This window comes from Falco biarmicus, chromosome 10 (genome assembly GCF_023638135.1).
Source record: "Falco biarmicus isolate bFalBia1 chromosome 10, bFalBia1.pri, whole genome shotgun sequence".
Classification (NCBI taxonomy): domain Eukaryota; kingdom Metazoa; phylum Chordata; class Aves; order Falconiformes; family Falconidae; genus Falco; species Falco biarmicus.
Genome location: NC_079297.1, coordinates 29,901,083 through 29,917,575, shown reverse-complemented (window position 1 = coordinate 29,917,575; position 16,493 = coordinate 29,901,083). Strand labels below are relative to the sequence as shown.

At 40.0% G+C, this 16,493-nt stretch overlaps 1 protein-coding gene across 9 annotated transcripts in view; it reads right to left on the bottom strand.

Annotated features, from left to right (window-relative positions):
• DENND2B (DENN domain containing 2B) overlaps positions 1 to 16,493 on the bottom strand; it is a 180,379-nt gene that overhangs the window by 87,538 nt on the left and 76,348 nt on the right. For 8 of the 9 annotated variants that reach the window (XM_056353629.1, XM_056353626.1, XM_056353623.1 and 5 more), the window contains one exon: positions 14,983 to 15,087. In XM_056353629.1, the coding sequence (XP_056209604.1) occupies positions 14,983 to 15,062 (80 nt within the window). In that variant the 5' untranslated portion in view covers positions 15,063 to 15,087. Of the gene's footprint in view, positions 1 to 161; positions 264 to 14,982; positions 15,088 to 16,493 lie in introns of those variants that run through there. The other variant, XM_056353630.1, reaches the window with a different exon arrangement.

Here is a 16,493-nt window from a genome sequence, read left to right as displayed (position 1 = left end):
TTACTGCAAAACTGGTTATGAGAAAGGACATTAAGGAGTTCAGTGCTAAGGCACGTCATGCTCTTCACTTCTACTTTATTTAGTTTCCTTCTCTCATGCCTCTGACAAGCACACAACTACTCATCACTGAGATTGCTTCAGCCTACCAATCCCAGACTTACTTAGAAGCTCTTCCCTCCTGGAAAGATGCAGAATGGAGACGGAGGAATTCTGCTCTCAGCCACCCGCGCCCTGCCGTAGCCTCTGTGCTTCCTGCATGCTGCCTGCTTCACTTGTCAAGCAACAAATGACACACCGTCTGAGTGCGTCTGTCAAACCTTTGTCTCTTTGTATACTTAAAGGGAGGAAACCGGCATTAATGTTTAACGAAACTAACAGTAGCAAAGCCTTTCTCTGCAATCCGACATGCTGGCTTCGAAGGGACAGGTGTGTGAGAAATCTGGCAAGCCAGAAGTTTCATCCTGGCTGCTCATGCCTTTGAAAAAATCTAGTTTTGTTTGGGTTTTTATTTTAAAGTTGCAAGGAGCAACATTTTACAATTCTTTCCTGAACCTCTTAACTAAGGCAATCCAGCTGCCTGTTGCTAAAGAAATCATAGCTGCTGTATCAGGTACCAAACCACATACAGAATGAACAAGCCTGCCAGACAACACGTATCTTCAAGCCCACATGGGTGACAGAACTGTTTGACAGGAAAGGGAGAGGTTAAAAATCCACATTAAAATGCTTTCAGGTCTCTGCCAACAGCTTCAAACGGACACAGGCTATCTGCCATCTCCGCTGTTTGCCTATGTTGACATAAAGTGGTTTTCCAAATCAGCAGCAGATGAAGGGAGTAGAGGTTTCATGTGAGAGTAGTCTGATTACTGGGCATTTGTTCAATTGTCTGTACTGACGAGTCCTCTTACGGCCTCAGCTGCTGCACAGCCATTCTGCTGCTTCCCTGGGCATGCAGCCCGCTGCACAGAAAAAAGGGGACTCAGCTGGAGTTACCTATGCTGTGCTAACAGGAGGATTAACCAACACTACCCATATCTGATCATCATCAATACTACCCCATCCCAATCCCTAGACGTCTCCTGTACCAACAGTCCACCTGCCTGCCAGCATTACCTGAAAAAAACCAATTTCTGAGGTTTTTCTAGCAGAATTTGAAACACAAAGCATTTCCATGCTACCGTCACGGCACTACATTCAGTTTTCACAGTTCAAATAGTTATGTTGCTACCCAGTAAAAGATTACCTCTGAGAAATTCTGATGCAAAATAGGCTTACTCTATGAATCCAAAATGCAAAATACCAGTTCTATCTATTAGCTACTGTTAATTGTTTGTCATAAAGGTGTACTTGCTGTACAGCCATAGTATTGTGGACAGCCTATGCCGAAGAAGTTACATTATTTTGCAATCCTAACCATTTCTTTCTATGGTTAAGAGGAAAACAAATTAATCCTTTTGATTTACTCCAGGGTTTTTCTACAGCTCCCTTGTAATAAAATATTAATACATATGGATTAAAGCTCATCAGGAACTGTGACAGAATTTAGTGAATTGGCTCAATAAATAAATAAAAAGTGGTTTGTTTTGTTTTTTTTTTAAAAAAAAGTGGCACCTGACTATTAGGAACATCGTATCTTTTACAACTGTTGTATTTAGCTGTGCTTTCAGCACGGAAGTTCACCCTACAAGGTGCCTGCACTTTCCTGCCTGCTGTTCAACAGCGCCAGGGGGTGGATGTTTATTACATACCCTTGTGGCACACCAGTATTTTCGGGCCTTGTTTTAGGGCCAGTTCTATATACAGGAATATATAAAATGGCCAAAATGGAAATAATCTCAGAGTACATGATGTGAATAGTGACAAAATTTTTGAAAAAGTCCCATCTAATACAAAAGATAAAGATGGATTGCTAGAAAGTCCTATGCATAGCTAAAGCCTACAGGCACACTTTTGCAAGTCCTTGGCTCTGTGCTGATAGCAACACTCGAATAACCACGACCTGTTGCTTTCCTACAGAACTCTCACTGACACATCCCTTGCTTAAAGTCTCCTAGGCACTATGGGCATTTTTTGCATGTATATATTGTAATAATATGGATGCCACCTGTGTATTTCCATTAGCTCCTATTTTCCTGCTTGCAGGAAAATGCTTACAGTTTCATTTGCTTTTAAAGGCTGTTTGCCGTTAACGTTCCTCAAGTGCAAATACAAGGGCGACGTTCAGTGTGGAGACTGAATCAAGCACTTAATTCTCAGTTTCTGTACACAATATCACCTGGTGAACAGCTATTACGCTATTTAAAGTATAAACTCTGTGAACAGACTGTGAGGATGCAACATCAATGCACTCTTTGCTCTGGCTTTATGGACAAACTATTTTCCTAACCAGGGAAGAAGCCCAAAATAATTCTTTTACTTACCTTTATTTCATTATGTTCAGATCTTCCCTTCAATCTTACTCTTTACACATTCTGCTGTCTTCTTTTAATTTTCTGTTCTGCTCAAGTGGAAAATATCTTTTTAGGATAACTAAACAGTGCAGGAAACTGGTACGAGAAAACTCTTTCATTTCTGAACACTGATTCAAATCCGGACTGATTAGGGCACAGAACGGAAATTGTTCTTCCATACTGATGGCTTTTCAACAGCTCAAGTGAAAAGAGATAAGGGTCTTAGGCCAGCTCCTAATGGACAGATACTCATAGAACTTGAAACATCATTAGTAATACTCATGACTTGTATCTTTGTTGGTCTTTGCAGTGAGATTGCCAACATCTTCCTCATCCAGAAGGCAACAGATTTTCATTGCCAAGGACAACTTCCTCCAGAAAAACTGAAATATTTGCATTATGATGGAAAAATGTTTGGCACATGACTACTACATTTTATGCCTTGTGGACTTCTGTCTCACTTCTTACCACCACCCAAAACCCAAATTCACATGAGACTTCTGCTCCGGTTTTCTGTTACTGCATTGATGAGGACTCCTGTAAATGTTTTAACAAGTATCTTGCTCATTGCTTTTATTCATTACATTCAGAGCAATAAAAGCATTAGAAAGATGTAAGAAACTTTTCCAAAACTATGCTGTGGCAATAATTTTCGGCAAAAATGTAGAGCAGTTCAGGTCTTAGTACTACTGAATACGCTAATGTAAATGTAGTGATTAAACAAGTAGATATTGCAGCATTAGTCTAAGTAGTCTTTGTACTGGAACAGAACACAATTGCATTAAAAATGTCACTTTTAGTCTAACCTGTCAACTACAACTCTCTGCTTTCTAAGAGGCTTGTTAGTTTCCAGTGTTTTTAGCAAATATAAACCCTAATAGAAAATGTAATTTTAATGATGAGGTATGATTTGCTGTATCTACAAGCATTCAAAGTGCCATGAGAATTAAATTACAATGAGAAGTAATTTGCCAAGATACATTCCTGCGGTCTCCAAGTAATAATAAAGCAAAGTTGATCTGAAGCTGCACGAAGCAAAATGCAATCAGAATTGTAGGGCTTTTTTTTTTTTCCTCAAAAAGCTGTGCAAATGGGAGGGATATGTTAACACAACTTACATCTGAAAAAAAGTGACTTGGTTGACTGACAAGTGCACATAAAATAAGTAATGCATCTTCCTGAAGGGACATCTAAAATTAAAGTGAAACAGAATGGCCAACAACAGAAATGGAAAATTACCCACCCCCTATCATCAACTGTTTGAGGAAACCCAAACAATGTATCCAAAAGTAGGTCTATTTCCTCAATTCTCTCTCTTGATCTAATTAGAAGCTGTTACCTTGTCTTACAAACCCCTCTTCTCTTGTATCTCTACACCACTGTGCTTAGAAGAATATTTCTGCAACCCTGATAAACAGATTTCAAGAGATTTCAGTATGCCGTGTGATCCACTGCCCCGAGGTCACTGCTGAGCAGGGCGAGGAAAAGGAACATTATGCCTCAGACCATCAGAAATCAGCACCCCACTGATGCCACTTACCCAGATAAAGGACAGCAATAAAGACAAAGTCTGTGTTCAAGCTCTTCCCAGTTTCAGGGTCACTTGAATCAGTGCTTTGACTTGTTCCCACTGCTGATGTTTCTGTTCCTGATGACAGTAGGCACCCTCTTGCCTCCCACGATCCTGTTCAGAGTTGAGCTGCCAGAGCTCCGTGTCCCAAACCCACCTCCAGCCTGACAGGGTAAATAACAGCTTTTGTTCCTTTCAGAACCAAATGCAGCTTGGCACTGCTGGGAACTGACCTGCTGAAAAATTGTCAGCCGCACAGTTCAAGTTGTTTATGCTTTTAAATGAGTACAATACTTGCTAATAGATTTCACATCAGTTTTTTGGTTTTCACAGTTGTTTGGCTGAAGTTTATTTGTATTGTTTTCTAAACCTCAATGGTTAAAAAAAAAAAAGCAGTGTCTCCTCATGGCTCAAATAACCTAGCATATTGCTTACTCTTAACAGAATTTTATTGAACTGCTATTCTTCCTATTCAAGTTCACTGCAAAACTTAACTCTTCTTTAAAGTAACAAATTTTCTACGGGTTTTTTCCCAAAAATTCCTAAAGTGCTAAGAGGATTCCCACTAGTATTTCTGAGCAGCAGGCAAATCTTTTTGGCGAGAAAATACATCTCAGCAGTTCAGTGCGGAGCAGCTCCTTGCCTTAAGCCACGCTCAGCTGGCAGGAGCTCTGCCAGCTCAGCGAGGTGACAGTCCCAGCCCTGTCTCATCTGCTGCCCAGGGCAGGCGGTAGGGAGAGGCAGGGACACAGGGAGAGCACATGAGCTGAACTCACACCACTGGCCCCTTGGTGCTCTAACACAGTCTCCAAGGGCTGCTCTGACTGGGAAAACTGGGAGCTGTTTCAGCCCAGGCTACCCCACAAGTGATGGAACAAAAGAAGTTTTTATTTTAAAATGTATAAAAAGAAGACTTAGCTCCCTGCTTTAGGCATAAGTAGCTTACTCTCCTTTCCAAGCTGGTCTCACTTCTCCCCCTCCAGAGCCCCTTGAAAACAAGACCTCGTAGGCCCAAATAAGCATGAAATGACAACTACTAACCTGCCAAACCATGCACAAATCTCCCCCTGATGCACAACTTTAGTTGTGAAAAACCATCAGCCACTTCTAGACTGCTGTTTTCTCTGTCGCAGTTTTCTGCATCTACACCTGCGTGCCTCCTGCAGAGAAAGGTTTTCACTGAGACACACCACTCCGTTGTTTTGGTAAGCATTCAGCACACAGTAGAGGCAGCAGCAAACACACTAACATTTTTCCCCCAGCATATCATTGTAACACAAACTTAACTGGCATCCAAACATTTCACTAAACTTCCTATTAAGCACAGATGGGAACATCATCCACACAGCAAATTTTATCCAATTGTGAAGAACAGTGTAGCTATCTATAACCAATGTTTTATGGAGACGCCTTTAAACTGTGCAACTAACCGTAGAGCCCAGGCAGAGAGAGTCTTTTCACCTGTAATTGAAATGCAGCCATTCACAAAAAGGAAAGAAGTAGCTTTTCCATCACTCACAGCAATACTGCTCACATACTTAGCAAAGAAAGAGTAAGAGATAAGAGAATACTGTATCATAATCATGTTAAGACAATGGCAATCACACATAATATAATTACTGGGAAAATTGTACACAGAGTTTCAAATAAGACCAAAACCTCATTGGTTTAGAGCAACACAGGGAGCTGAAGATGCATTCTTTGATTTCCAAGTTACTGCTTTCTTCACAATGCTCTCCATTCAGAAAATTCAGGACATGTAATAAATATAATAGTCTATACACTTATATTTACATGAAATACATAAATACAAAAAAATTACATTTTGTTATCTTACTGTTAATATTTTTCTTACAGTAGGATCGGGCTCCATCATGGTGGATGCAGTTATCTCCCTCACCACGTTCTGCTGCAGTACTGGCAAGGGAGCTGTTCTGTGTCCCTCTGCCTTATCTGCCCCCTGAGGCACCCAGCCCCAGACGTGAACACAGCTCTTTTGCATTAGTTGCAAGATAATTCATCTGTCAGTGCAGGCAGACTGGACCACACCTGGATGAATGACCTGACAATAAATCTGGACAGTGCCTACAGTTTAACAGAAAACTGAAGGGCATTGGTTTGGGTTGTGGGGTTTGGTTTTTTGTTCACTTTTTTTTTTATTAGGGTTGGAGAGTTACAATAACAGGATTGAAATTATATGAGTTAAGTTAAAATCATATTGTTACAAATCATGTAACAGCAAGCAAAAAGCACTACAGTTTTGTCCATAAACTGATCTCTCTGAGAGAAAAGTACTGCACAGGCATTGCCTCTCTGAAGATAATACTTCTCCCTATACAGAGAGGTTTTATTTCTGACATGAGATCACCTGTGAAATGAAAAATTTACTGTGGAAAGGGAAAAAAAATAGAGCAGTCCCAGGACAAGCCAGCAGAGCAAACAAGTGCCACTGCCACCCACACTCCAGCACTGACAGCAGTGGAGCACTGCTTAAGCCCAATGCCAGACGTATCTGCACATTCTTTTATTTAAGAATTCTGGAGGCCCCAATTCTTAAGACAAAATTTTTCTGGTCCTCTGCCCAGGCCACAACTACATAACCCTTTTTTCAAAGGAAACAAAGTATTTTAGTTGGATTTATTAATGTGGACCAAGAATTAATTTCACTTAAAAATAAAAAAAATATATAAATTTTCTGTACAGCTGAATGCATTTGGCTTGACTGACTGATTTTGGAAGTGATTTTACACGTCGGTTTTTTTTCTGCTTTCATCATAGAAATACAGTAATAAAACACAAGACCTTGATGTGCACATGAAGTAGCTGAGCATGGATATGAATGCATGATGGAGACATGTAACCAACCCAAAAGAATACTTTTCCTAGTAACCACCCCAAGCAATACTTCTCCTACATAGCCTACATTTGCTGCGTTCTGTCATGCTCAAACATCAAGACCACTGTTGCTAAAACAAGAGAGGGTTTGTTTGCTTACACAAATGCAGCGATTATTTACCAGGTTCCCAAACAAAAGAATCAGGGTGGATACTGGAAGCCGAATACAAAAACCCCAGGACTCTGCTGGTTCTGCTAACACTGCAAATCAGTCCTCCACAGCCTTGCCCCTCCTGTGGTCATCTGTAACCCCCAAAATCAAGATGCAAGCACACAACATGCAAAAACCTGTTGTTCCAGAAGAGGAGCATCTGGCCTCCCATCTACATGACTGATGATGGCTACACAGAAGCTGAGGCCCTGTGGAAACAGGTCCAGATATGGCCTCTGGTTTAGCTAGCAGCAAGTGAATGCATCAGCCTGAGGAGCCTTCCCTCTGAATTTCCAACAGTGATTTTACCTGTGAATAACAACAGTGAATAATCCCAGACTCATGATAACAACTGGACATAACACTACCCCATGGGCTCATTTAGTTCAGAAATATAAGTAATTATATTAATTGATATTTAAAGAATTATAAACAATTCAGATGAAACACTCCTTGGGTACCTCTAGAGTTATATTAGGCCAGACAGTAATTTGGTTTAGGCGGTGCATCTCCATTGCCTTTACTGGAGGTAAGCTAACTCATGCCAATTAAAATTCTGTCCCATTAACTTAAAATTCTGAAGAGAGTCTGAGCCACAAAGCCAATGAAAATATATCTCAGTACATGATAGATTAATGGGGCTGACAAATTGTTGGTGACAGCAGGAATGGCCTCACACACTCCTGGGAGATAAAAACCAAAGCCCATATTTAGAGGTTTGTGGGTACCCGGCTCAATTCCTCCCAGGCAAGGAGAAAGATGCAACTCGGAGATCAGATTTTAGCTTTAACCAAGCAAGAGTGTATTTGATTCAAAGATTCAACTAGATGTATTTAGAAAAGAGAAGTTTTATGAATGTTATTAGCTGAGGAACTTAACTTGCGACTTAGTGTTCACAGGAATTTGCAGATGTAATCCTGTGCTAGCACCGATTTCTGATGCCTTGCAACAGGATGCATCAGCACCCTCAATTCATCATGTCATTAAATCACGATTGTTCAGGTGGAGGACAATCTCCAGCTCATTGAGGATGTCACCCTTCCTGTGCAGATTGAGTGGAAAGACAACAGCTCACATCAGAAAACCCAATCCGTACCAAAACTCACATGACATAGTTCTCCTCAGACACATAGCCTCAAAGAATAGCTTTCTTCAGACTCACAGTACTTTTGCACAACCATAACCAGGATGGGTTTTTGCTTTGGCTATCTTCCCAAATCAAGCCCAGAGACATTAAACCAAAAAGATGTTTGTTCTAGCTCTTCAGGCAGTCCTTCTATACATATTACTAATAAGCTACAATATATACAATATATACTAGTAATAATAATATACAATAAATACTAGTAAAATACAGTAAACTTGATTTTTGTTCACTGTAAATGGTATACAAATATGCTTAAGCTTTCAAAAGCTCACTCTTAAGTCTTGATTTGTGAAACTCATATGCACACATTTTAAATGTGCTTCACATGGGACAGACTTTGTACTGTTCTGTAAGAAATTAGAGCACAATCACCTTTACTTGCTTTCCAAGAAATTGAGAATAACTGTAGTGACATTATTCTGAGATATATTGTAAAGTGCATATATTGCTTAATTAATCAAAATATATCCCTAGTTTTGTCTACATTAAGTATGCCTTTTACAAAAATAGTTATTAATATATACAATTTTTTCCAGATTAACAGACATTTAGCCAAAAGCTATTAGTCATGAAAGTACATCAAATCAATGTCTAAGTAAACCTGTGTACAGCAATATGTTCTGTCCAAAAAGACACTGCTCATATTTTTAAATATTTTTAATTAGATAATCGATTTTTAAATCCTATCCTACAGTAAAAATGGATTTATTCTGTTTCTCATTCCAACACTGCCTCTATCAGGGCAACACACATGGCAGGAGCACAGTTCTACTATTTCTAGCTCTGCATCCAGCTTGCAAGGTGGGACTCAGGTCAGGCAGAGCCTGCACCACAGAAAATGTTGGAGGTAAAGGGAAAGCCCATCACTTACAACTACATTGGAAGAAGTCTGTATCTCCAAATTCTGAAATTACTTACACCTCATGCAACACCCTCTGATAAAAACTGTAGATCGATGGGCTCCTCTAAAAACAAACCCTTCCTGTACTCCAGTAGCACACTACAATAGGTGAAAAGGCTCAAGTTAAGTCTGTAAGACACTTTGAGATCCCCAGTTACAAGATGGCATATTAGCCAGAGAGGAAGACATAGAATGATTTGCAGAAGTTATGTAGCCACACTTTAAACATTTTTCAGCTCTGGACTGGCGCTAGTCACATCTAGCACCTCAAATAAAGTTGCAATTTTAAGATACAATGATACATTAATATATAATTATTTTGTTCAGAGTTTTTTTCTCCTTTTCCCTGTTAGACTAAACAGACTACAAGTTTGAAACCTATATTCTGTTAAGTAGAGCATGACCTCATAGACATAACTGTATGCCGCTTTTCATACAGTACAGTGTTGAGGTGATTTTTAAGTCAGAGCTAGTAGTGCCATTTCTACACTTACCTTTGCACTGGAGCAAACTCAAGATTAGAACAAAGTTATAATTCAGACAAATTCAAACAAAGTTTCTGCAATAAAACACAAAGACTCCAGATAAACGTTAACTCATTTGCTAAGGGAAAGCAAGCCACACTGGGGGGAGAGAGCTACAAACACAACTACACCTTTTCTTTGACTTCTGTTCTCTTAAGGTTTCCTCAGAGTTACGCTGATCCTCTTAAGCATGGTGCAATCAAACCAAGTAGTCATTTGATGCAAAAGGGTCATGCGCTAGCTGCAAGCATGCTATGGGCTCCTTTGTCTCCCGTTGAACGGCTAGTAAGATTTCACAGAGCTGCTTCCTGCCAGAATTGCTAAGAAGTTGCTTTCAGCTATGCGTAAGGTGCTTTCCTAACCTCCTGTTCCTTGGCGTTCACCTCAGTGACTCACAAGGAAGGATTAAAATTGTGTCCTTGAAGTTCACCGAAAGCCAGAAAGTCTCATTTCGTAAGTATAATGACCCTTTCGCAAAATCTCTAATACTTGCTTCCTATAATTGACTGTTGTTCCAAACAACATCAGAATGTCCTCTCTGGCTTGCACAGTCCTAGTCCAGGCTCTGTCACTGACCGTGTCAGTTAGCAGGCGCCTAAAGAAGAGCGTAAGAGCAAGAGGAGCATGCAGTGCTACTTCACCAGCTGAACAGTCTGTTGACATATTACAGATTTTGCTTTTGTGGCCAAAAGCCTTTGGTAGATTTTTCTTCCATGAATTTGTCGGACTGCAACATCCTATAGCAGTAAGTTCCGTAGTGTAAAAAGATGCTTCAGAGAAGTGCCTTCTTTTCAACTGATTTTCAAACTGTTCTCTTCTAGTTTCATATGATTAATTCTTAAATGGCAAGAGATTTTTTTCCCTATTTACCATCTCTGTTCAGACACTTCTATTACCCCTTCCTCCCTTCCAATCCTTTGTTTTTCAGGATGAAAGAGTCCCAGTCAATCTATTCCTGCTTTGTAGCAAAAATGTTCCATACCTTCAACCACCCCTGTCATCTTCCTACAATCTTTCTATTCAGAGCACAATTAAATTTGTTGCACCTAAGACACACAAAAATCTCCATTTGTAACAATTGGTGAATGAACCTCAGGTAATTTCAGAAAGAATGCTTTAGTCTGAATGTTTATTTAAATCACTTTCTTCAGATCCAAATGTTTTCCCCTCCTGTGCTCACAGCAGAAACCTGTGAATCCCACAACCAGTTTCTCAGGTGAGACTCATGGTTATCCTCCAAAGTAACGTCCTCACCCTGCTCTCTGTCTCTCCCTCATTTCCTAAACTGCCGTTAGCACAATGCTGGTGGGAAAACAGCTGTGGTACCTCACGCCAGTGGATCCACACTCTGGTGAGGACCAAGGGAATCTTAGTTACTGCAAGAATCTTGATGCTTTCAAAGCATGCAGTGGTATATATGCTTACTTGTAGGCACTTCCTTTCCACTGAAGATTTTTATTATTAAAATTTAAATCTATGATCTACATGGGTCTGATTCATAACCAAAGTAATTAGAAAGACTTCTATAGACTTTACTGATCTTTTTTACTGACCCATGAGAAATCACAAAAGGTTGAACCAGGTAGTGACACTATCACTGAAACACACCTTTCGTCTTAGAATCATAGAATAACTTAGGTTGGAAAAGACCTTTAAGATCAAGTCCAACTGAACAGTCTTGCAAAAATAAACCCCACCAAAACTAGGACTGACAAGAAATAACACTAAAAAGATGTCTTAGCCACCACGAGGCTAATATACCTGTGTTATGCCAGTATCAGTACTTACTGAAACTCTACTCCTACAAATTATAGAGAAAGTGCAGATTTCCAAATCTCCAGTCAAATCCCATACTAAACAAAGACAATGACTGTTCAGTTTAAGTGACTTTTTAACATGCTTGCAATAAATCCTGTAGTCTTAAAATTTTATTATGCCAGCACTTACTCCACTGATTTACAGTCTGACTAAAACAAAGAATCCTCATGGTTGACTCAAATAACATCCTCTTACAGGATTTCACACAGACAGATGAAGAAGATTACATAAGGCAAAATAATAGATGAAGAACTGGTGCATGACAACCTATTCATCTCCTCACTTGTCACACAAGTGCAACTCAAAGATTTTCCTTAGCTTCAGGTCTATACTTGTAATTACAAAATCTTTTCCTGACAAATTCTAATCAAAACAGATGGTGATGATAAGGAAAGACAGTTTATTTGACAGTTATTATCCAATAACTTAGTACCTGACAGTACTTTCTAAGCTATTGAGAATGGAAAAGATTTTAGAACAAAAGAGTAGGTCCAAAGTTCACTGAAGTCTAGACCCAAGTTCACTGAAGTCTAGACCCAAGTTCCCAGCACCAATCTGTCCACACTGATGGAAGGATGATAAACAACTTGAAAATGCCAGATATCATTATGGATCTGGTTTTAATATCTAGATATGAATATCTCTCTAGAAATTCCTCTAGCCATTCTGCCCCCCCCCCCCTTTATATTTTTCCTGTTTTGTACTAAGAGATGTCAAATGCACAAACTAACAAATTGGGAAGTGTACAAGAATATAGAGTCCATTTCTGCTGAGCTTTAACACAGCCTTAACATATCCTTAATAAAAGACACTAGAATGGATGCTGGTTATCTATATCTTTAGTCAACTGCACAATTTAAGAAGGGAAAGGAGAACGTGAAAGGAGAACAGTACCAGGAGGAAGAAATGCAAATCAGCCTAAAGAAAGATTTAGACATGGGAAGAGTGTGACAATGCCACAAAGGAGGTCACTAGCAGAGACAGGACTAGGTTAGGGGTTCCACCTAAGGCTCTGGGTTATTAATTCACTGCTACTTTGTAAGCCAACCTATCCCTTGGTAATCAGGATGAGGCGGTTTCATCCAACTCAAGAAAATTGCCTGGGAATTTCCTGAGATTACTGTGATTCAATAATATGTGTAGATAAGTGGGAAGGTATGGCAGAGAGCTGAAAGAGAGAAATAAGTTATTAGATACAGAGGCAATGCAGAGGCAGCCATATGTGCACAAAATAGGGAAGGACAACTGAAACTGAGAACAAATCCAACATTTAAATGTTTATTTAAAAGGAAAACAGAGATGTGCCATTAAAACGAGGCTTTCCTTTAAAAAAAATAGAAGAGAAATCAACTGTTCAAAAAAAATCTCTTCCATTGCTTCCATCCTGAAAAATCTCAGGATTTAATTTATATTTTCCCTTTTCCATTGTTTGTGCTTGGAAAAGTTCAGAATACAATGGCAGGTAAGCCAAACCAAGCCAGTATTCAACACCACTTTGAAGTTGACCTATAGCTCCCTGCTAAGATCAAAGCCAACACTTCTCAAATTCTCTGTCTGAACTTCTCCATCCGCACCAGTTATTCTACCTGACAGCTGCCAACACAGGAACTTTTTGCCTCTGACCCTTCATTTTCAAGTGGACAAAATCAAACAGTAATTCTGTGAATCTCACCTGAATTACAGTCTTTACTATGTGTTCGAAACAGCAAAATTCTCCCAATATACCCTTTCTATGCACATACTGTAGTGCTGTCAGCTAGGAGTAACCCTGGTACCGCTTATCAGGTGTGGTACCCTCCCTCCATCAGGTGTGGCCAGAACAGATGCCACCTGGCCTGGCCAAAGTGATTGGAGCATTTCATTGACATTGGTACAACCCATGCTCCTATCCCAAAGCACCTAACAAACGGGACCTCCACTGCTTTTTCCCTCTATGGAGTTACTTGTTGAACTTCGTAAGGCAAAGAGAACCTTCCTTGTTTCTATATCCAATACCTAGCATAAAGGTATTACTGCAGTACAGAAATCTGTAAGGTCAGTGCAAGTTATTTACATGTTCCTCCTCTATGCTGTTTATAAGGGGGTTAGAGTCTTGTTTTGAGCCAAAACACAAGAAAAATTAAGACATCAGAATATTACTGTGTAAGACACTATAGAACAGTCCCTCAGAATAGAATAGGACAATATACCCATGCAAGAATTCCCTGGAGAGCTGGACAAAATGGTACAGCAAGGACAGAGCAATATATCAATAGACACTTCATATATTTGGAAGACAGAACCTGCAGTTTCTGTGGCTTTCTGCTCCACTCACTAACTTGACATCCAAAGTCTAGAGCTTTGCTCCTGTGTTCAAACAGTTAATTCATAAAGGTACTTTAATGCGATAGTAGTTTAAACCTTCCCAAAGCACACTGAGGCTGCCCTAGAGGGACTACAGATTTAAGTGAGGGTTTTGCAAGTGTAAGCCCCAGAACAAGAGCAGCTGATGGGCTTGTCCTGTGTGAGAGCCACAGGCTGAATCAGTCAGCTTTACTTTGTAAAGGCTGTGGCTGAGAACAAGACTCCTTCTGACACAGGTATGTGAAACTGTTGGCTGCAGGTGAGTTGTTTACTTGCACACCAAAGCGATATTCCAAAGCACAGCTGTCCAAAGAATACTTCCTGTCCTCAAAACACTGCCTTTGATCAATGTAAACTGAAGGACAAGGGAGCAATAACCGACTCGACCCTTCTTGCCATTTAACTGCACTAATTCAGGAGTGAAAGGTATCTGCAGCTACAGGCATCTGCATCACTGCGTGCAGTTGCATCACAGCCTTCTGATGGACTGGAACTTTATTAGGATAGCGTTTCTTAGCCACAAGTAAACATGCACAAATTTGCAAGCACACTGTTTTCTGGTCTAGTCTAAACAGACTGATTCCCTCAGGATTGCCAGGCTTGGGGACTTAAGGTGGTGTCCTTGGCTACAGTTTTCCCCTAGCTATGAATGATGAAGTTGATCTACTTTGTCAATGACTTTAAAGCTACAGAAAGGAGATAAGCAAAGAACAGAGATGAGCCCTGTACATTCAGCCCTTTCACACCCACTGCCTGACCTGCAACAGGAGGCAAGTCTCTGCCCACTGTCTGTCAAGACAGGTAACAGCAGAGAAAATGTGACGGATGCCAATACAAAATACAAACTGGAGATTGGCAATGGAGACAAGCTGATATGCAGTCATATGGCAAAGAAATTTAGCCCAAACCTCCTGAGGCCTACACAGTGCCTTCCACACAGGTCCTTCCTTGCCATCACTTTCATCATAACCTGCTGGTGAGCTGAAATAGCTCAACGGAAATATGCCAGAAGCAGACCTTTTGTCATACCTCGGTTCCTCCAACCCCTACAAAAAAATTACTTTCAGTCCAGCAAAGCACTCTCTCTGTCAGAATAGAGGTCACTTACCTTTGAACAGAGATTTTGTTCCAAACACAGACAAACCTTTCTCAGAATCTACAAAGCCTGCAGTTCACCACTTACCTATCCAGAGTGTCCTGAGGCACTTTACTCCCGCCAGCTCTGCTGTTGACACTGGCATTCTTGTTGGCAGTCATGGTCATTTCTGCTTTCTAGAAATGTGGATATCTGTGAGAAGAAAAGTCAATTAAGCTTCAACAAGCCCAAATGACAATTAGCCATCAAGACTTCTAGAAGTACTATGCCATGTGAAGACAGAACTCCAGGCTGCTTTTCATTTTATAAAATGCAGTCTAGTCATGATCCTGAAAAAATAAACTCTGCTTCCCTACTGCTGCTCTTTCACATCCACAGCCAAATTTTATCAGAGCCCAGTGCTATATAAAGGGAGATATCTTATGGGAATTAGGTGTATGTTTCAGGTTCTGGCATGTCTGACTAAGCAGAGCTTGATACGGAGCTCATCCATCAGCACACATGAGAACCCAGTAAGTGCGCTGTGTGTTACTTGCAAACACTGTAGCTATGATGGACATTTTGGCCACCCAAAAGCTATTCCAAAGAAAGAATAAACTTTTCTCAATATTAAAGCGCAGTTCTATTATGGAAATATTTTCTAAGCGTGAAATATATTTAATAGCAAATATGTCAAATACAATTTTCAAATCTGCTTTTGATATTAAAAAAAAATCTACAAATATTTCTCTACTGGCCTCAGTATTATTTAAGCAAAACTGTCTTAGGATACTTCTAAGACCTCGGGTAATCTAAAGAATCATTACTAATTCCTAGTTATTTCCTAGTAATTTGGTAACAATGCAAAATTTGTAAATTTAATTTCAGCCATGGTAAAAGCCCTGTATATCCAGTTAAATGGCCAAAAGATGGGCCAAAACATTGCTGCATACTGTCAAAGAAACAGCCCAGTATCACGATTTATTTTGCCTTCATCCTGTTATCTTAATAGGAATGTTGTGCTGCAGCTGAAGGGAGGATGTGATGATATGGATATAGGCCAGGACATAATCCCAAGGATGCAGAAGCAGTAACCTCTAAAATCATTCCCTTCTGTTGACTATATCCCATGTTTCTGTGGTATAGAGTGCAGCTCTTAGTAGCAGTTTCCTCTGTCATTGTAATCACTTGAGAAATAATTTGCAAAACGAGGGATACATGTATTTTCACGTCATGATAAGATTTCTAAAATGCCAGCAGAGTCACTTGTGAATGAAATGGAACAGTACTTACTCCACCTGATGCTACAGCAGTTATTTATTAAGGATCCTGTGGCTCTGCTGGCATGCATTTTGGGGTAGTTTCTGAGATGCTCCTTAGTTTATAGGCTAAAATATCTACCATGGTTTGCAGCACAGCCACCCAGGGTCTGACCAGAACCACCATTTTTTACAACCATTAATGGCATAGCTAATGCAAAAATAAGGAGTATTACAAAACTTCTTATTTACTCAAACCCACAGTAAGTCCAGACTGCTTGAGAAGCCAACTGTAATGTGATGCTGAAAAGCAAGCTGGGTACTGATGACACAAAAAATCCTTGTACTAACAGACCCATC